This window comes from Salvelinus namaycush, chromosome 29 (assembly GCF_016432855.1).
Source record: "Salvelinus namaycush isolate Seneca chromosome 29, SaNama_1.0, whole genome shotgun sequence".
Lineage (NCBI taxonomy): Eukaryota > Metazoa > Chordata > Actinopteri > Salmoniformes > Salmonidae > Salvelinus > Salvelinus namaycush.
In genome coordinates, this window is record NC_052335.1 from 15,822,227 (window position 1) to 15,843,041 (window position 20,815).

The following is a 20,815-nucleotide window of genomic DNA, read 5'->3' on the forward strand; positions in this document are numbered from 1 at the left end:
AGTTTGAAACCATAGGTGAAATATGCCAAATGTGCATTTTAACTAAGAATCCTGTAAGGCAAGCTACTGACCACAGTCACTTACATGAAGATTAAAGAATACAATTGCATAGTTTTAAACAGTCTAACAATATAATACAAATTTGAAAAAATATCCCCCCAAAACCCCATGTGTGTTTTGCTCTTCAATCGAAGAGAGGGAGGGATACCCACCACGCGTGACGTCAGCAGAGGCAGAGACCACTAGCTTATTCATCAGTCTTCTCCATGTTCATCATCATCAGTGGCACATTCGTTATAGCCGAGGATAGAGCACCATCCAGGGGTAGGGCAGCCGAACCGAGTCCCTGCGGTAGTCATGGCGGCGCCGTTAGCCCACTTCGATGAAGACTGGCAGGATTTCAACGAATTCAAGTCGGCCTCAGGGTCGCCGAACCGACTAGACCAGCTGAACTCGAACGTGGCTGACACGGGCCTGGCGGAGGATTTCTCGGACATCGACAACAGCTTTTCGGGGGAGATATGCAGCTTCAAATCAATGGAGGACCTTGTCCACGACTTCGATGAGAAGCTGACAGTTTGTTTCCGAAATTACAACACTGAAACTGAAAACATAGCCCCCATTAAACCTATCACAGAAGATAATTTCCTCAAGGACGACGAGTGAGTGTGAATTGTGCTACTTTATTACTTTAGCATTGTTAACCTATCATCTGAAATCTGGTTTTGCTAAACTAGTTAGTTAGCCTACCATTACTAAGGTTAGCCTGTTGCTAGCTAGGCATTTAAAAACAGGGTTGTTAGCTAGATAGCCATGGTTGTGTTGAATGCACGTGACACGTAAAGGCAACTTAAGAAAATCAGGACTTCAAGACCAGAGCCTTCAAGAGGTTACATTTGTATATTGTTTCTAGCACTTAGCTATAACTCTAACTGACCTGTGTTTTCAATGTAGCTAGCTACCCAACTTTAGTTTGTAAACAACTTGATATTTGCATTGCATGATTTCCTAAACAGTCCCTCCTTTCACATAAGTTACTTCAAAATATTAGACTACGTGTGTCTCGTGCATTAGCTATGTGCACTGCAATTAATTTTCCCAATTTCGGCACTGTAGCTAGTTATTATACTGACTTTCAAGTCATCTGAGTCTGTCTAAACTCAGGACAGACGGGAGTCTGGGCTGTTCTCTATTGACGCACTGCTGATGAACCACATCGTCATTGTGACATTTAAACAAATGAAACGCATACATCGAGGTACGTCTTTGTAATTGTTTTTGAAAGGGCACGCTTCAGCTCAGATTATGTGATGGACAGCGTTTATAAAACCAGTGATCTGTAGAGGACATCTGCGCTCAACCCTGCTCAACCCTCCTCTTCACCCCTCAACTTGCTCTATACACGCACATACAGCCTACACATAGTCATATGCACACACCGAGATCGTGTCTTTTGATATTGGCAGCCTTGTATGTTGCTTTTGAGTCAGGTCCAAAGAATCTTGGGGGAAACACTGTACCCTTTTACAATAAAATGCACTCCCAAATGTAAGCCTAACCTAAACAATCCCTGTTGTCTTAGAATGGTGGTCTTTATAATATTATAAACCAGGTGGTTCGAGCCCTGAATGCTGATTTGGCTGAAAGATGTGGTATATCAGACCATATACCATGGGTATGACAAATTTGTTTTTACTGTTCTAATTATGTTGGTAACCAGTTTATAATAGCAATAAGGCACCTCAGGGTTTGTGGTATGTGGCCAATATACCACGGCAAAGGGCTGTATCCAGGCACTCCGGGATGCGTTGTGTAAGAACAGCCCTTAGCTGTGGTATATTGGCCATATACCACACCCCCTCGGGCCTTATTGCTTAAGTAACACATGCTATAACAAAGGTAGCTAGGCTATCACTATAATAAAGACTTGTGGAGATGGCAGAGGATCTGTTAGCCTGTAATGTTGGTCTATGTATGACTCATCAGCATGCTCTGACTACAGAACAGCCAGTGTCATCTCCCTAAAATGGTCTCCTGGGCTGTCTCACTCAATACAGATACAACCTTGACGATGTCAGCTCCGCTTTGTTCATAATATCAATTTCCAGGGAAAGAATGAATTGAATTCACGCATAAATACACACACACAGAGAGAGAACATGTATACACAGTACACACAGACCTAGTTTTGCAGTGCCGCTATTGGGACCAGGGTGTGGAGGATGTGTGTGAGGGAAGTGGAGGGGGGAGTTTGGACAGAAAGAGCAGTGCACTGAGGGCAGCGGAGTCCTTTCATGAGTGACTGCTCATTTGGAGGACATGCCTTGACTCCTAACTAGCTCTGTAGTTGGCTAATGGCCTAGCTCCATGCAGAGACACACAGCGAGGATGACAGGAAGACTGGAAGGAGTGTGTGTGTTTTATATTCCCTAATGTGCTTTTGGGAAAAGTTTCAGGATCAACTTCCCTTGGCATAGGAGGACAGAAGGAGAACTACTCATGAAGCTACATAGACCCACTGGCCACAGAGAGGCTTGTTTTATGCAGGGTGTGTGCATTGTTGAGAATAGCAATGCCATGATCAAAGGGTGACAGAGACGGGGCCAAAGCGGTTCCTGCCGGCATTGCCCCATTTTTAGGGAACCTATCCCAAAACTGTATGTTGTTAATGGTAATAATGCTGTGTTAGTGAGAGAGCAAGAGGGAGGGAGAGAGTGGGGTTATGCGAATAACACATGTCTATTCATTGGAGTGTGTGGGCAGCAATCTCTCTGATGCAAAGCCTATCTGACGCGTGGGTTCACAATGCCCATCCTCACATTGCTCGCAGCAGTCAGGGTCAGACAGACGCACACACACACTCATACTCGCATGTATCTTACGCCAAACATATTCTCTTCCTCGCATGTATCTTACACATGCTCACTCCGATTGTGTAGCGGTTTCTATGTACAAAATGGAAGAAAGGTCCATGAAAATGTATTCTGTATTTTCCTGTAGCATAAAGCAGAGCCCTTTATAAGAAAATACTTGGACAATACATTTGGCATTGAGAAATGCTAGATTCCTGTGCTGTTAGCAGCGGGCAGAGAGACGCGAGCTGTGTCAAAGACGGAGACAAGTGGTGTGTGGGTGGCTGGTGAGAAAAGAGGATGACAAACTACTGCCAACTAATGATGTGTCAGTGTGGAAAGTTGTTTTTTGTGTGCTGTGAATGAAAATGTTCTCTTTCTTCCTCTTTCTTTCTCCCTTCCTCGTTTCTCACCCTCTTTCAACCTCACATTGTTCTCCATTAATTCTCCCCCACTTACTCTTCTCTTGTCACCCTCTCATTCTCTTCATTCCCCTCACCATATTCCTCTTTCACCGTTCTTTCCCTCTCTCCCTCCCTCAGCGTGTGGAATGCTCTGACCGATAACTACGGCAATGTGATGCCAGTGGACTGGAAGACCTCTCACATTCGCTCCCTGCATCTCCCCACTCTCAATCTCTGTGAGCAGAGGGTAAGACACACACACACGGTCTGCACCTCCTAGTGCTTAAATATATGGCCTAAAAATCATATCTAGATTTTTTTCAAACAATATACATCTCGATTAAAAAAATATATATATATTTTAATCTATGTATATTGTTTGAAGAAAAAAAAATATATATAATATTTTTTGTAAACAAGCTTTGTTGGACAATTTTTAAAGGTCAAATACACTGCATTTCAAACAGTCAGCAATAATGTAATGAATTGAAGGCTTGTGAAATTGTACCTAGGATTAATATAAGCCTTCTACAACTACAGGACCCACTAATAATGTAATCAAAATACACTGCTCAAAAAAATAAAGGGAACACTTAAACAACACAATGTAACTCCAAGTCAATCACACTTCTGTGAAATCAAACTGTCCACTTAGGAAGCAACACTGATTGACAATAAATTTCACATGCTGTTGTGCAAATGGAATAGACAAAATGTGGAAATTATAGGCAATTAGCAAGACACCCCCAATAAAGGAGTGATTCTGCAGGTGGTACCAAAGACCACTTCTCAGTTCCTATGCTTCCTGGCTGATGTTTTGGTCATTTTTGAATGCTGGCGGTGCTTTCACTCTAGTGGTAGCATGAGACGGAGTCTACAACCCACACAAGTGGCTCAGGTAGTGCAGCTCATCCAGGATGGCACATCAATGCGAGCTGTGGCAAGAAGGTTTGCTGTGTCTGTCAGCGTAGTGTCCAGAGCATGGAGGCGCTACCAGGAGACAGGCCAGTACATCAGGAGACGTGGAGGAGGCCGTAGGAGGGCAACAACCCAGCAGCAGGACCGCTACCTCCGCCTTTGAGCAGGAGGAGCACTGCCAGAGCCCTGCAAAATGACCTCCAGCAGGCCACAAATGTGCATGTGTCAGCATATGGTCTCACAAGGGCTCTGAGGATCTCATCTCGGTACCTAATGGCAGTCAGGCTACCTCTGGCGAGCACATGGAGGGCTGTGCGGCCCCACAAAGAAATGCCACCCCACACCATGACTGACCCACCGCCAAACCGGTCATGCTGGAGGATGTTGCAGGCAGCAGAACGTTCTCCACGGCGTCTCCAGACTCTGTCACGTCTGTCACATGTGCTCAGTGTGAACCTGCTTTCATCTGTGAAGAGCACAGGGCGCCAGTGGCGAATTTGCCAATCTTGGTGTTCTCTGGCAAATGCCAAACGTCCTGCACGGTGTTGGGCTGTAAGCACAACCCCCACCTGTGGACGTCGGGCCCTCATACCACCCTCATGGAGTCTGTTTCTGACCGTTTGAGCAGACACATGCACATTTGTGGCCTGCTGGAGGTCATTTTGCAGGGCTCTGGCAGTGCTCCTCCTGCTCAAAGGCGGAGGTAGCGGTCCTGCTGCTGGGTTGTTGCCCTCCTACGGCCTCCTCCACGTCTCCTGATGTACTGGCCTGTCTCCTGGTAGCGCCTCCATGCTCTGGACACTACGCTGACAGACACAGCAAACCTTCTTGCCACAGCTCGCATTGATGTGCCATCCTGGATGAGCTGCACTACCTGAGCCACTTGTGTGGGTTGTAGACTCCGTCTCATGCTACCACTAGAGTGAGAGCACCGCCAGCATTCAAAAGTGACCAAAACATCAGCCAGGAAGCATAGGAACTGAGAAGTGGTCTTTGGTACCACCTGCAGAATCACTCCTTTATTGGGGGTGTCTTGTTAATTGCCTATAATTTCCACCTTTTGTCTATTCCATTTGCACAACAGCATGTGAAATTTATTGTCAATCAGTGTTGCTTCCTAAGTGGACAGTTTGATTTCACAGAAGTGTGATTGACTTGGAGTTACATTGTGTTGTTTAAGTGTTCCCTTTATTTTTTTGAGCAGTGTAGTATCACCTGCTTTTTTTCAATCTGTCATTCAAGTCTATGAAAATTCCTTTTTGTTACAAATTTTACCAGGACCATACATAATGCACATTCACTAATAATGACTTCTTGTAGCAGGCAGTATAGAAAATGTATACAAATCTCATAAACCAGCTCTCAAGCACAAGCCTACGTGCTAGTGACTAGCCAGCTAAGTTTTATATTTCAAATGTAGCCAACTTGGATCTATTTTCTATCTAACAAGGTAGAACAGTTGAATTGTTATGAACACACCCTTCTGTCCGTCTCCAACTGTTTGAACAGCGTGCTAGCCTGTCCACTTTGTTCAGATGTTGAAATCAAGTGGCCTGCCTTATTTCTCATTAATGAGAACGAGATGACAATTCCTTATATAATTGTTTTATGCTTATTGCAGATTTATAAAACACAGAATAGACAGCTAGTAAAGCAGTCTTTGGCTAAAATGCTGCTAGTGGTACGTGGTAACGCAATTCCACACACAACAAACTGAGCATACATTTCCCAAATCAACGTTTATTGATATTCGTGTTTTAGTAGTGTCTGCTCTGTGTGCAGTATAAGGAGTAGAGACATATAAAAATGATATAGTTAGAGAGGGTTACTTCTCTCTATTACAGTAAAATAATGTCTCCATGTGTTTTGGTGACCATATGACCCATTCTGTTGGACCAAACCTCAAATGCACATTGTGAGTTGAACCAGCTTGTCAGAGAGGAACAAGGGATCTCTCATTTTTGGGAGGGGCTTGGCGTGTGTGTAAATGGGAAGGTGCACTGCGCAGAAGGAGCGAAGGAGACGAGACCAAAAAGACAATATGAGAACAAGTGGACATTAACAAAAATACAGGCATTTGGAATATCATGCTAGAATACATTTTATATATATATATATATATCGCCCTAGCACCTCCCCACCAAGCTGACTGCATCCCCCTTTTTTGCTCTCTCTCCATCTCTCTCTGTTTCTCTGCTCCCTCTCTCTGTGATGGACAGAAGCTGGACAACATGCCACTTGACCTGTCTGATGATGAGGAGCTGAGGGAACAGATGGACATGCACTCCATCATCGTGTCCTGCATCAACGACGAGCCACTCTTCACCGTCGAGCAGGTACACACACACACACTCGCTCTCTCTTTCTGTCACGTCTCAAATACACCTTACACACTCCTACTTACAAAGCCACACCCATAACACATAACCATGTGTGTGTGTGTTTGTTTGTTTGTTGCAGGTGATCGAGGAGATTGAGGAGCTGATGGAAGAGTCTCCAGACCCAGAGGATGATGAGAGCCCGTCCCAGTCAGACCTGTCCATGCTCTCCCAAGACCTCAGCAACCTCAAACGCTCCAGCTCTAACACCAGCTATGAGGACCGTGAGTTACTCCTAACTCTCATATAAATCCCTAACAACTCAAGTGTTAACAGCTCCTTCCAGCTAATTTTTACAACCCGTACATATATACAACTGAACAGCAGATACAGGCTCACAGTAGCATTGTTACGTAATAGATATTAGATACAACTGGACAGCAATTGCTGCATGTTTGTTATGTAACTTGTAAATGCACATCAAATCAAGGCTTAATGCAAACATCTGTGACTGACCTTGTAAGTGTATGTTAGTATGTGATACCCCCCCATGTGTAAATGTGATTTGTCAAGCCCTGTTTAAGTATGTGTTGGTATGTTCTGCGTCGTCTGTCAGGCCTGCATCGTCTGTCAGTCTCAGAGCTGAGCGAGGCCTTGGAGGAGGTGGAGACTGCCATCAGGCGCTACAGTGAGGAGCTGATCCAGGCCCTGGCCCTGAGGGACGAGCTGGACTTTGAGAAGGAGGTGAAGAACAGCTTCATCTCGCTGCTCATCGACGTGCAGAATCGGCAGAAGGAGCACCGCGAGCTGCTCCGCCAGAAGAAGAAGACCAGGCCCACAGGCAGCGCTCCGAGGGCAGACAGGACACACATTCCTGGGACGGTGAGAGAGACAGATGTATACATTGAGATCCATATAATGCATGTTGTGATGCAGACATGCGCGTATAGATATGTGTGTTGTGGACACTCCCTCATTCATACACGCACCACAAGGGAAGATGCATGCACTGGAAACTATGGGGGGAATGCACATGCATGGAAAAGCAACAAAACACACCCTGCAGTGCTGTACTAACTCCTGCCACACTCACCCTGCAGACCCTGTTGGGTCTCTGCCCTTACGCTTTATTCTACAGTCAGCTAGTTCCTATGTACATGGTGACATTTTGACATGTCTTAGTAAACACCAGCTGAAAACAGGAATGTCAAATAAAGCAACCTGGCGGTCTGACTTCATCCTGCCATTGTTTTTGTCCATTCTGAACTGTTGATCTTCCGTGTGGATAATCTGTCCTTTTCAGAACCTAAAACGATAGAGGGTTGAATCCAGCTCTATACCCCTCTCCTGCTCTCTGGAGTGCTCATGTCTTTTTGGAGGGTTTCTCATTCTTTGGTAGTTTTATCTCTCTCTCCCTCCTTCCGCTTCCTTCTTCTAGCTCTTCACTATGGAGGGACTCTCCACTGTCATTCAGAACGGCCTCCGTCAAACTTTCGGCAGCACAGGAGGGGACAAACAGGTGCCCCCCTCTCTCTAGCTACCCGTCCTCTTTTTTTTCAGTTTCCCCCCAAAATTTGACAGTTCTTTTCTCTACAGCTTTTGCTGCTACTGTGTTCTCAACATGTTCTCTTTATTTTACCATCTTTCTTTTTCAGTTTTTTATACTATTTCTTAAGCCCTCTGCTGTCTTATCCTCTGGCTCATTCTGTGTCCATCAAATACAAATTAAGCATCTCTGCTTCTCTGCTTTCATATCCTTCTCTTTTTGTGTCTCTTTTGTTTCCTATGATTTTCCTGTAGTATACTGTAATATATAATAATATATGCCATTTAGCAGACTGTTTTATCCAAAGCAACTTAGTCATGCGTGCATACATTTTTACGTATGGGTGGTCCTGTTTGTTGAACTGAGCGTTGTGTCTTGGGATTGGCAGGAACTTGATGCTGAATCATCCAATAGTGTGCTCTTTATTCCCTGCAAACAAGCGTTCCCCTATTACTATGGGTGTGCTCGTGGGAAATGGGAAGTCCTAAGTCCGACATTGTGCTCACGTGCCTTTTTGAAGTTGGAACAATTCTTTAACCAATAAGATTGTACATTGCTAATAATAAAGTTAGCTAGCTTGTGTAACATTGACATATGGTTAAACTAGCATTCTCCATATTGATAAGGTTGTAAATGTCAAAAACTGATTTGTTGACATCTCTTGGTTGAAAAGGTCAGTGGTGAAACGTCGCAACTCGGGTAACAACATATTCTGAGTTTCCCACTTGCAATTCTGACTTGGAGGGTCATTCAAGTGAAATTTCCCACTGGGAACTAGGAGCTTCCGATCAGTTGACCAATGACTCTCTCGCTCTCACAAATAATCTGTTTCTTGACTTGGAACAAATGCAAGTATTGCCTGGCTGCCCAAACTCCTTGCTCTGGCCAAATGATACGCCACGCCCACGGTAGTTAGTTTCTACTCCGCAATGAGTCTGGATCTGAGTGTCTCCCTGACGATTTCTAGAACGCAAACACATTCTAACCATTCTGATTGGTCCCAGAAACCGATGGGTTGGGCAAGAGCCAGAACACACGAGTAAAGCTAGGTTTTGAAAATGTGTCATTGGCTTTGATACTCTGATTGGTTAGAGATGATCCAATCGCTAATGACATTGTTTTGTACAACACCCCTCATTTTGACGTCACCACACACACGACTTTAACGATGGCAGTCTCTGACTGAAGTATGTAGCGAACGATAGAGCAGTGGAATAATTCATTTTGAGTAGTCAGGCAAATACAAATGGTGATGGTAAGGTTTTAATACTCGAGTTCTTAAGTTGTTTGTAGTGTTGAAATATACACTAAGTGGCCAGCTTATTAGGTACACCCATATAGTACATATAGTACCCCCTTTGCCTCCAGAACAGCCTAAATTCTTCAGGGCTGGCGTTCAAGTGTTGCTCAATTGGTATCAAGGTACCTAACGTGTGCCAGGAAAACATTCCCCACACCATTACACCACCACCACCAGCCTGTACCGTTGACACCAGGCAGGATGTGGCCATGGACTTGTGCTGCTTACGCCAAATCCTGACTCTTCCATCAGCATGACGCAACAAAAAACGGGATTTGTCAGACCGGGCGATGTTTTTCCACTCCTCAATTGTCCAATGTTTGTGATCGTGCGCCCACTCGGGCCGCTTCTTCTTGTTTTTAGCTGATAGGAGTGGAACCCTGTGTGGTCATCTGCTGCAATAGCCCATCCAAGACAAGGACCGACGAGTTGTGCGTTCCGAGATGCTGTTCTGCATCTCCCTAGAAACTGTTGTGTGTGAAAAGCCCAGGAGGCCGGCCGTTTCTGAAGTACTGGAACCAGTGTGCCGGGCGCCAACGATTATACCACGCTCAGTCGCTTAGGTCACTCATTTTGCCCATTTCTAGCATTCAATGGAACAGTAACTGGATGCCTGTCTGCCTGCTTTATATAACATGCCACGGCAATGTGACTCAATGTCTGTAGGAGCAAACCATTTTTGTGAATGGGGTGGTGTACCTAATAAACGGTCCACTGAGTGTACATACCTGTTACGAGTTTTTTTTCTTCTGTTTGTCTTTTTATTAGTTGTTATTCCCATAATTCTCAGTTTCTCTTGTATCATGGTGCAGTTTTCTCCTTTTCTTTGTGTTAAACCTTTTCCTTTTTCATCCCCCCTCTCTCCTCTGCCTTCCCTCTCTCCTCTGCCTTCCCTCTCTCCTGGGTCTTCCCTCTATCCTCTGCCTTCCCTCTCCTGTGTCTTGTACTCCCTCCCTCTCCTCTCGTTCTGTGTTTGTGACGGGTTTCTCTCTCTCTCTCTCTCAGTATCTGACCACAGTTATCCCCTATGAGAAGAAGGCTGGCTCCCCCTCTGTGGAAGACCTTCAGATCCTCACCAAGAGTGAGTACTGCTCGTAAACCACACTTGCCTGTCAACTAGCAAGTCACCATGAAAGTTTAACTGTAATGCCATAATAGCCGTGTTATAACCATAATATTCACTCCCAAATCACTTTTATGCTCTTCCCTGCAGTTTTGCATGCAATGAGGGAGGACAGTGAGAAGGTACCCAGCCTCCTAACAGACTACATCCTCAAAGGTACTCATTCTCTACCAGTTACAAAACTCTTACTCCCATTCAAAAGACCACACACGGCGATGTACATTCTCAAAGGTACTCAATTCCTTTGAGAAAATATTACTCCCATTCAAAACAGCGCTTTTGTCCAGATTGACTGTCTCACTACCACCTAGTGCCCGAGGAAGATACTGCAGGACACAAGGGTTAGGACATTTTGTTAGGAGGGTCTACTTCCAGTGTGTTCTTTGTTCCCTGAAGTGTGTCATACTAGGCCTGCAAGGTTGTTCTGAGCCTTCCATCTTGACCTTTACCCTCCTTGCCTCTCGTCTCTGCTGCGCTGCTCTCTCGCTAGCTCTGGTATGAGAGGGCTGGACGTGGAGGTTTGTGAGGCACACAGACTCACACAATCATAGACACACACATGTGTATATATACATACATACATACATACACACACACACACACACACACACACACACACGCAAAGTGTCAAGAGCCCCCTCACACACCTCCTTCCAGACGACACCCTTCAATGGGTTTGTGCTGTATACTCGCCGTGCTTGTGACTATGGTGTACATTCACTTACCCTCTGTCTTACACGCACTCCCTCCTAGACTCACACACACTCTTGCTCACTCCCACTTCCCGCCAAGCTTCTAGCACTATAGAGCTGTTCACGTGAGTGCTGTTCTGTCCACCTAAGTGAGTCACTCTCTTCTTTCTCTTTTACAAACCTCTCATCCCTTAGTGGCTCTCCTCCCTGTGCGATGAATCCTCTTTTACGCACATATTTTCATTTGGTGGATCATTTATTGGTTGACAGCTGTTTTCTGTGTATTCTTGTCCCTGCAGTGCTGTGTCCCACATAGACCTAGTGGAGGAGCCCCCTGTTCTAGAACATTCTGACGGAACACTCAGGAGCTGCAGATTTCTGGAACATACCAATGGAAGGAGAGCCCCCCACCCCTCGAATAAGGTGGACTCTTCCTGTTGGAGTTTTTCCCCCGCCACATCTTTTCCCTCGACTTATGAGATTCACATTTTAGTACCTGATGTTTTACCTTACACTTAAAAATTACACGTAAAAAGGTGTTTTAATGTTCTAATGCTATAATCTCACGTTAGTTTTGTCTTCTTTGCACGTTAGCGTCTCTGTTAGCCTGTTGGCAGTATTACTCTCCATTGTCTTAAGTGGCTTTCTGTACTTATTTTCTATCCTCTGTTTGCACTAATGTAAAATAACTTGAGAGGGGAAACTCATTCCTGTCTCTACATTCACCGGTCTGTCTTTTCACATCAGTAAGAAATAGGGTGAGGAGAGCCCCCTCTTGAGAAGTCACTTGACCATTGGAATGAGTCTTTCCTCTGTTAGACTGGCCAATGCCCTCTGACTGGGGTATATAGGAGGGATGGGGAAATAAGGCTTCTTGAACCTCTATGGGTGGGATCAGTCAATGGGAGCTCTCCACTTTAACAGAGAGATCCTATGGATCAGAGCAATTAATGATTGACAAACTATGGTATTAGTGGGATTCAGAAGCCTTGTTTTTTTCCCCCATCTCTTTTACGTTTCACAAACCCTGTCAGTTTGTCTTTGCATGCTGGTACATAGGATTAGGGAGCTACACCAGTGACATGTTATAAATCATTATTTTGTATACTACAATGGGGAAATTGCACAAATAGAACATGTATTTTTAAGTGATAACTTTTTGAAAAAGGGAAAAAAAAATAATGACAGAAGTTAGTTAGAAGGTAACCCGAAAGAACAAACTTGTACAGCTTTTTATTTTTCTGTAGTTTTAGAGAAATTAGGGACTTTTTGCTGCCAGTAGTGTGGCCACTTATGACATCACCATTGTTATGTAAACAATAGCTGTCAACCTCTGACCCCTCCTAGTGACATGTTACATTATAACATCACCCTGTAAACTTGCCTGCCTCATACCTCACCTCTTAGTATGTACTGAAAGTTTAGGGTTATTATAGTATTTCAGTGGATATAACACTAATATTAGGATGATGAAATAATGGTGTAATTGCTGTGAGTTGATCCTACCATGTTGTTTTTAAAACCAATAACTCTTTGATGTTGTGTTGAGGATCAAGTGATGATGTAATCAGTCGGTGATCTGTTCTTGTCCAGTGGATGTAGAAACAGTAGTAGAACACAAAATCGTTGTATGTACTTATGGAGACAATGTAACGGAGGTAGGGAGGTTTCTGTTCAAAGACAGGAGAGAGCCTTCAAACACCAACATTTCTATAACCTCTTGTCTACATCCACAACTGCCAACCTTCATCAGCACTATCTGTCATAGCAACGCTATGCTTGGTACGCCACAATCCTGTCAAATCGTCAGCAGGTAACTAAGCTCAGTGCACAATAATTGCAGTCGCACACAAACCGATCAGGTCCAGTCTACCACTACTCTACACCCAGAGCAGTGGTTCCACAGTAGTAGAGGATTATGGATTGCGTTAGGATGAAGAGTGGCGATGTTGTTACTCCATGCTTGGGGGATAATGTTTTAACATTAGCAAGCCCAGCATCCTGCAGCTTGAGTAGCCATGTAGTAGTATAATGACATCAGTGATTGATAAGGCTACAGATAAGTATAGGCTAGAACCTGAAGACCTAGCTAAGTGGTTGTTGTAGGAACTCTATAGTAAAACTACTGTTGTAGTAACGAAGTATTTAGAAGCCGCCTGACACCTATAGACAGCAACTAGACATCCCAGGTAAGAAGTCCACGGTAGTGCCAGTTCTGTCCTCGCTATTAGAAGTCGAATCATGGTGTCTAATGGAAGCTTTTCCCTGGATCAAAGTGTCGTGACGAGGTAATGGGTTTCAGTTGAATGTCTTCGAAGGTAGATTTCTTTAGTAAGGGAAGCCAGCAGACCTCTAGGTACTGTACAGAATCACATGCAACTATCTTTCAATTGTAGCAAGCTTCAAAAGCATTCACAACCCCTAGCATGTGCTGCATGCACTTTTATCTACTTTTACTTCAGATAAATCAAATGAATGGTAAGCAATAATGTCACACTAAAGGAATCCTTAGCATTGAACCACATTGCAATGAGAAAGTTAAGCCGAACTGAAATATATACTAGCTAGGGTGGGGTTTGGGCTCCTTGAAACTGGAGTCAAATTGAGTAGTATAATTTGGGTTGTCTTGGAGCGGCACGGCGTTGTCACGGAGATCAGAGAAGGTTGTTGACTCGGATGAAGCTCTGCCCCTTTCGTCGCCTGGTCCCTCTATTTTAGCAAACATATCAGCGTATATCCACACTTTATCTAGAGATTTATATTTATATAAACACAAGCAACAAAAAAAGGCTGCCTTTATACATACCCAAAATTTCAGGCATTTACAATCTCATTTATTTTTAATGCACTATACTTCTCCCATTTGGGGTTTTTATGTTTACTTGTCTTGTCATGTGGTACTACAGTACATAAATTTATTGGGTAAGTGTTTTTGTTTTGTAACCATATTATTGACTAGTGGTACAAACTTTTTGGGCCAGAATTGCATCTGGAGCTCATTTCAAATAAAATGATGATATGTTGACTTTACTTTGGTGTCATGCTATTGGTTTGTAGGGTGCATCCATGATCAATAATTGGTATTAAATCACCTTTTTACTCTTAAGTTACTATCAAAAATAAATTCGTCCACACTTTTATTAGATACAATCTGTACACAGAAATTGTGCAGCGACTTATCAAAAGGCATTCTTACATTCAGAGAAACAGCAAGTCAATATACAAATATGTTTATATAAAATGAAAACACTGTTCTCTTTGTATTTTAGGTCAGTGTAGCTATAAGAAATCCCAAAACAAATTTCAATATAAATGGATGCCTTGATACTGCTCATTGAGACAGGGAAATGTTCTCAGTGAAACGGTTTATCTCTCTATCAGTTCCTCTACCTCATCGGGCGTCTTCTCTTTCATGGCGACATTTCTGTCCCTACATTTCTGTCCCTGAATTATGATCAAATAGCCTGGCTCGCAAGACAAGTCCTTTTCTTAGATTATCTTCAGTTAGTCATATTTGCACTTATTTTTTGTATTCCATTTTTTTATTTAATCCAAGAGTGCTGTTTGGTAGGTCGGTTGCAGTCATAGTCAAATAGGATGTTATTAGTGAATGTCTATGACTTGCTTTGTGTACCCCTCCGACCTCCCTTTGTGAGGGGCTGCCCCTCCAGTCGACCTGTCTGATCTGACAAGGTGAGGGGTGGACTTCAAAGGTCACAGCAGGTCACAGGTTAGTGTCGGTAAACATGGTGTGTTCCTTCCGCACCGTGCTGAAGCCTTTAATAGTGTCGACAAACTCCTCGTCCTCCATAAACTGGTGGAAGAAGGATGATGGATGGAAAGGGGGAGAAAGGAGGAGTTAATAATAAACAAAGAAGAAAGAAACGTCCTCTAAGCAGGGCCTACATTTCGGGGTGTCTCACCATCCCGCTGTCGTGGCCTTGAATGTGAGAGTCCCACACTTCCTCCTCCCCTGTCAGCGACTTCCTGTCCATCATCTGGCTCACACTGCGCCGCAGAGAATTCTGGGAGTGGGCAGAGCCATGGATAGCGGAGACGTGGAGGCTGGACACATTAAGGATACCCAGCTCACCCTCCGGAGGGGCGTCGCCACTTGCCCAAAACTTACTGTCCTCCACTCCCTTGGGGCACAGATAGGAGACAAGGCAGCAAGTTACTGTTGTCCAAAATAGATGTGTATGTGTCTGTGGGAGAATTTCAATTGCACACTCCTAGTGTCCTCTCATCAAAACCCATTGGAGAAGATCAGAGGGGAGGAACCTCTGGCTTTCTCATCTAATGGGTGTTGAGAAGGAGGAGAGAGGACGCGGGGAGTATGCAGTTGAGATTCTCCCTGTGCCTGCCTGGTCTCTAACCTCCAGGTGCATGGTGAACCCTTTGAGTGTGACACTGTTGGAGGAGCTTGTTGTGTTGGGCACTGTGTCAAACTGAGAGGAGAGAGAATGTGTTACAGAGCGAGACATTTGACACATATCATGTTTTCCACTGAAATAGTCCGAATAAACCCCATCTGAGATAAAATATTCCACCATGTTGTATGCAAACTCATCGGAATAAAGTTAATTTCTATATGCTATGAAAGTGAAAGCATCATTAAAGTTGAATGACCCATCTCTTTCATAGGATGTTCCCACATACCCAGTTGGGCCGTCTCACCAGGTAGGAGTCGCTGGGGGGATACACGGCCATGGGGCTCCTCTTCTGCATGGGCAGGGCCACCAGAGGGGGGCGCTCTCTAGTAAAGGGGGTTCTTTTCAGGGCCTTGTGCAGGATGATCCCCAGAACGATAGCTAGAACCACCAGGGCTACCCCTGTCATCAGCACAATGAACCACAGCTCCCTGTAGAAAAGAGACCCGTCCCCGTTACCCCCCTCCGCCCGCTCCCCACCGGGAGGAGTGGGCTCCACCTGATCTAGAGGGGGAGAGGGACGGGTAAGAGGAACGGAGGCAACACAAGTGTACAGCAGTTGAACCTGTTTAATTGGGAATAATATCCAACTTGCTGTCTGATTCTTCAATCCTAAAGACGTCATGCACCCGCCACTATCACGTCTGGGACAAACCTACTCATTGTCTTTATATAGCTGTTTCTTTCTGTGTACTAATGGTCTCTTTATCAGTAAATGCCTTTGTGTCCCAGGCTTACTCTGAGTTCTAGGGGCTACAGCTCAAGGTAATGGGCCCAAGTCAACACTCTTTTTAGAAAGGTGATCACACAGTGAGAGAGATGAGATAACCAGGTAACTGGAGACGCACTTGTTGGCGTGGCCTATTTTCTATCCCTCTCTGATCGCACTCCTTAAGCAGCCTCTCTCATCCAACCATCTCTTACTGACCCACTGCTGTGATATTTCTGTCCTTTGTTTGCTAGCTCTCTGAACCAGAGTATATTTGTGGGGTATTCACAGCGCAAAATGTTTGTTTGACACACCATACTTTCTATGCACAGTGACTAGAGTTTTCTTAACTCCTGGTAGCATCAAACCCACATCTTTATAAAACTACATTTCATCTGATATATGTTAGTTTAGAAAGTCACATCTAATGTAGACATCATGAAGGCAATGACAGTTGACAGGACAGGAGAGACTAGAGGGAGGTATGAAGACAGGGAAAGAGAATAAGAGCAGGTTGACTGGCCAGTCCAGAGCCTCACCAGTGCTGGTGTCCGTGTTGGGGTGTGTGGCGGGGGCATAGACACCCCCTCTCCGTGAGGTGCATGTGATCAGGGGGGCAAGGACTGACCGACGGTAAGGGATCACACCTGTTGCCCCATCAATATTTCACACCGCTGTTTACCTTGGCTGATACACACTCTGCAACACCCCACAAATGAGCGCAAATGTCTTCGGAAGGTTTGAAAATTCTAAGTACTCTGTTGTCTTGTCCACCCTGCTCCCCTGCAGTTTGGTCTAGTGGTGTGGTCAGGATGCGGTCAGTGAAAAAGCGAGGCAATAGAGAGATGCAACTTCTGAGTGCTGTTAAGGTGTCCTCCTCACCTCAGAGATCTCCCATCAACCCCTGCTTCCACCCAGCAGCGTCATGGCAACAGCCAGGTGTCAGGTATCAGCTTGCCTTGAGAGGCAGGGTGACGGCCAGTCAGAGTACCATGTCTCTCTAATACACGCATTTTACAGTAACTACCTAGATCTTGTTCCACCTCACTGGAAAAATAGCTGTAGTAGTAGTAGTGGTAGTAGTAGTAGTAGTAGTAGTGGTAGTAGTAGTAGTAGTGGTAGTGGTGGTAGCAGTGGTAGTGGTAGTGGTGGTGGTGGTAGCAGTAGTGGTAGTGGTGGTGGTGGTAGTAGTGGTAGTGGTGGTGGGGGTAGTGGTAGTGGTAGTGGTGGTAGTAGTAGTGGTGGTGGTGGTGGTGGTGGTGGTGGTGGTGGTGGTGGTGGTGGTGGTGGTGGTGGTGGTGGTGGTGGTGGTGTCTTTATGATTCACCGGAGTTGGCATGTTCTGGTGAAGGCCACTTTCACTTTGAAAGTCACTTTTAAATGTCAACCCTGATCTGTATGGATTTCGAAGTGTGTTCCAAAATGAGAACTAAATGAGTGGTAGTATTACATGGATGGGGCCTTGGCAGGCGTAACACAACAGATCCAAGTCATAGGGACATTAATGCAGTGACGCCTGCACTGAATTATTTTGCCACATGGTGGTGCTAAGTAACAACTCAATATTACCTCATGGCCTGCTACTGTGCAGTACCTGCTCTGAGTCCTGTAGTATTTTGTGTTCCATTATGTCATGTGGAAGATTGTGGAACACATTGTGCAACAAATTGTCTTATTAGCAAAATGAAAAGAAGCCCACTAAAAGTACTGCACTACATGAGAGTGTAAGAGATAAAGCTACCCTATGAATTATGTAGATGCATATGAAAGCCTAAAAAGTATTGTTTGCTGTTTGAAAAGACTGAGACATCACCGTGCAGGTGTTATGTTCTACTGACTTCCTTCTGGTGGCTTTGGTTATTGATGGATCGTGGTCTGACTATAGTTGGAAAAGGCCCTTATATCAAACCAAAGCTCGTATTTAGATGGGAGGGAGCGCCACTCATCCTTATAATACTCTAATCAGCATTCATACCTTGCCGGGATGATTAGGGACAATGGCTTTTTATTGTGGAAGTGATCTCATTGCAGAGTGGCAGAATCAGCCTTTTACAGCCCATCTCCTCCAGAACCCATCCATCAAAGGGTGTCTGGGAGACTGAGATGGTAGACACACACTAACTCACTTAGAGAGAGTGACATATAGGGATGTCACTCACAAGGTAACTCACTTAAGGTAGGTGATATATTGGGACGTCACTCGCCATCACTAACTCACTTAGAAGCAGCCGATGTGGCGAAACGTGTTGGATGCCCGACTTCCATCATGCCCCTTTTCAGCTTGAATGACTGGTAAATAAACCGATGGATGATTTTTGGGGAGATGTCGGCTACACTCATTCATTCATCCATCCATCTTGAGTATGCTCTGTGCAATTAGTCTCACGACTGACACTTTGACCCGACGCCGCCCTCCTCTCCTGGGGCCTCATTTATCAGCCGTGCGTAGGGTACTAGGGGGTAACTAGTCCCCCCTAAGAACAATGTTTAATTGCTGACACAAAAAAGCAATGTTTGGAAAGAAAATTGGTATGTGGATGAAGGTCATGCTCAGGCGAATAAACTAAAGGGAAATAAATGGCTACAGTTTACATGGGGTAAAGCTCCAGTTACCCCGGTAGATTATTATGACATAGGGTTTCACAGAAGTGTGTTAAAATCCATTGAATCGGTTTTATTTAGAAATTCTTTAAAGCTAAGTCTAGTTGTCTTATTTTAATGATTTAAATCAAATATGGGGGGGAAATGGTGTTGCACATGTCACCATTAATATTTTTTCTGCAACTAGTCCGTTTGGTGGAAACACACCACTGGTAGGAAAATGCACATATTTTCTGTATGCAGATTTTTTCGGTCGCATATTGGATGGGAACCTAGCTACTGACAGTCACTCAATTAGCCCATGTCAGCTAACATTTTTTGGGGGGGTAGGCTAAGTTAGTCTAGCTAGCTATCTTAAACTTGTAGTAATCGTGGTCGAATTACCGACCAGGGGCCCCCATAGATTTTGTTAGTCACTCTCACTCAGATATCATATTAAAAACTGCAAACATTTCTCTCCGCCCCATGGCAAAATGTGTAGAATTGTCACGACCGTCGTATGAATAATTGGACCAAGGCGCAGCGTGAGTAGAGTTCCACATTTTAATGATAGTGACACTTCCAAAACAACAAAGATATAACGATCGTGAAATACGTAGTGCACATTGGCACTCAAACTAAAACAATATCCCACATAGCAGGTGGGAAAAAGGACACACTAAGTATGATCCCCAATTAGAGGTAACGAATATCAGCTGCCTCCAATTGGGAACAATACACACACACCAACATAGAAATATAATACCTAGAAACCCCCCTAGTCACGACCTGACCTAAAACACCATGGAAAACCCAGAGGGCTCTCTATGGTCAGGGCGTGACAGTACCACCCCCCCCCCCCTCGTTGGAAGCTCCGGGCCGTGGACCTTCGCTGGAAGCTCCGGGCCGTGGACCGTCGCTGGAAGCTCCGGGCCGTGGACCGTCGCTGGAGTCTCCGGACCGTCGCTGGAGTCTCCGGACCGTCGCTGGAGTCTCCGGACCGTGGACCGTCGCTGGAGTCTCCGGACCGTGGACCGCCGCTGGAAGCTCCAGATTGTGAGCCGCCGCTGGAAGCTCCGGACCGTGAACCGTCGCTGGACGCTCCGGACCGTGGACCACCGCTGGAAGCTCCAGATCGTGAGCCGCCGCTGGAAGCTCCGGACCGTGAACCGTCGCTGGACGCTCCGGACCGTGAACCGTCGCTGGACGCTCCGGTCCGTGAACCGACGCTGAAAGCTCCGGACCGTGAACCGTCGCTGGAGTCTCCGGACCGTACACACGCACTGGAGGCCTGGTGCGTGGAGTCGGCACAGGACATACCGGGCTGGGAAGGCGCACTGGAGGCCTGGTGCGTGGAGCCGGCACAGGTTGCACCGGACTGATGACACACTCTTCAGGGCGAGTGCGGGGAGCCGGCACAGGACATACCGGGCTGGGAAGGCGCACTGGAGGCCTGGTGCGTGGAGCCGGCACAGGTTGCACCGGACTGATGACACACTCTTCAGGGCGAGTGCTGGGAGCCGGCACAGGACGTACCGGGCTGGGAAGGCGCACTGGAGGCCTGGTGCGTGGAGCCGGCACAGGTTGCACCGGACTGATGACACACTCTTCAGGGCGAGTGCGGGGAGCCGGCACAGGACGTACCGGGCTGGGAAGGCGCACTGGAGGCCTGGTGCGTGGAGCCGGCACAGGTTGCACCGGACTGATGACACGCTCTTCAGGGCGAGTGCGGGGAGCCGGCACAGGACGTACCGGGCTGGGGAGACGCACTGGAGGCCTGGTATCAGAATATCAGCAGCCTCCATTTGGGAACCATACACACACACCAACATAGAAATATAATACCTAGAAACCCCCCTAGTCACGACCTGACCTAAAACAGGGCGTGACAAGAATTGTAGCAAACGTGCTTTAAAACTGCAATATTTTCTCTACACCCCATG

General features: G+C 45.6%; 1 protein-coding gene across 1 annotated transcript; it reads left to right on the forward strand.

Moving 5' to 3' along the window:
• The first annotated feature begins 250 nt into the window (after positions 1–250).
• LOC120024123 (fasciculation and elongation protein zeta-2-like) lies at positions 251–14,183 on the forward strand. The gene is made up of 8 exons (XM_038968272.1): positions 251–662; positions 3,395–3,503; positions 6,394–6,510; positions 6,635–6,776; positions 7,109–7,374; positions 10,344–10,419; positions 10,552–10,617; positions 11,453–14,183. Exons 1-8 carry the CDS (start codon positions 358–360, stop codon positions 11,467–11,469), a joined length of 1,098 nt encoding a protein of 365 aa, XP_038824200.1. The 5' UTR covers positions 251–357; the 3' UTR covers positions 11,470–14,183.
• The last annotated feature ends 6,632 nt before the right edge of the window (positions 14,184–20,815 follow it).

Coding starts and splice junctions, on each gene's coding strand:
- LOC120024123 (XM_038968272.1), top strand. CDS start 358: ATGGCGGCGCCGTTAGCCCACTTCGATGAAGACTGGCAGGATTTCAAC. Junction 7,375..10,343: donor GGACACACATTCCTGGGACG/GTGAGAGAGACA, acceptor TCTCTCTCTCAG/TATCTGACCACAGTTATCCC. Junction 10,420..10,551: donor CCTTCAGATCCTCACCAAGA/GTGAGTACTGCT, acceptor TCTTCCCTGCAG/TTTTGCATGCAATGAGGGAG.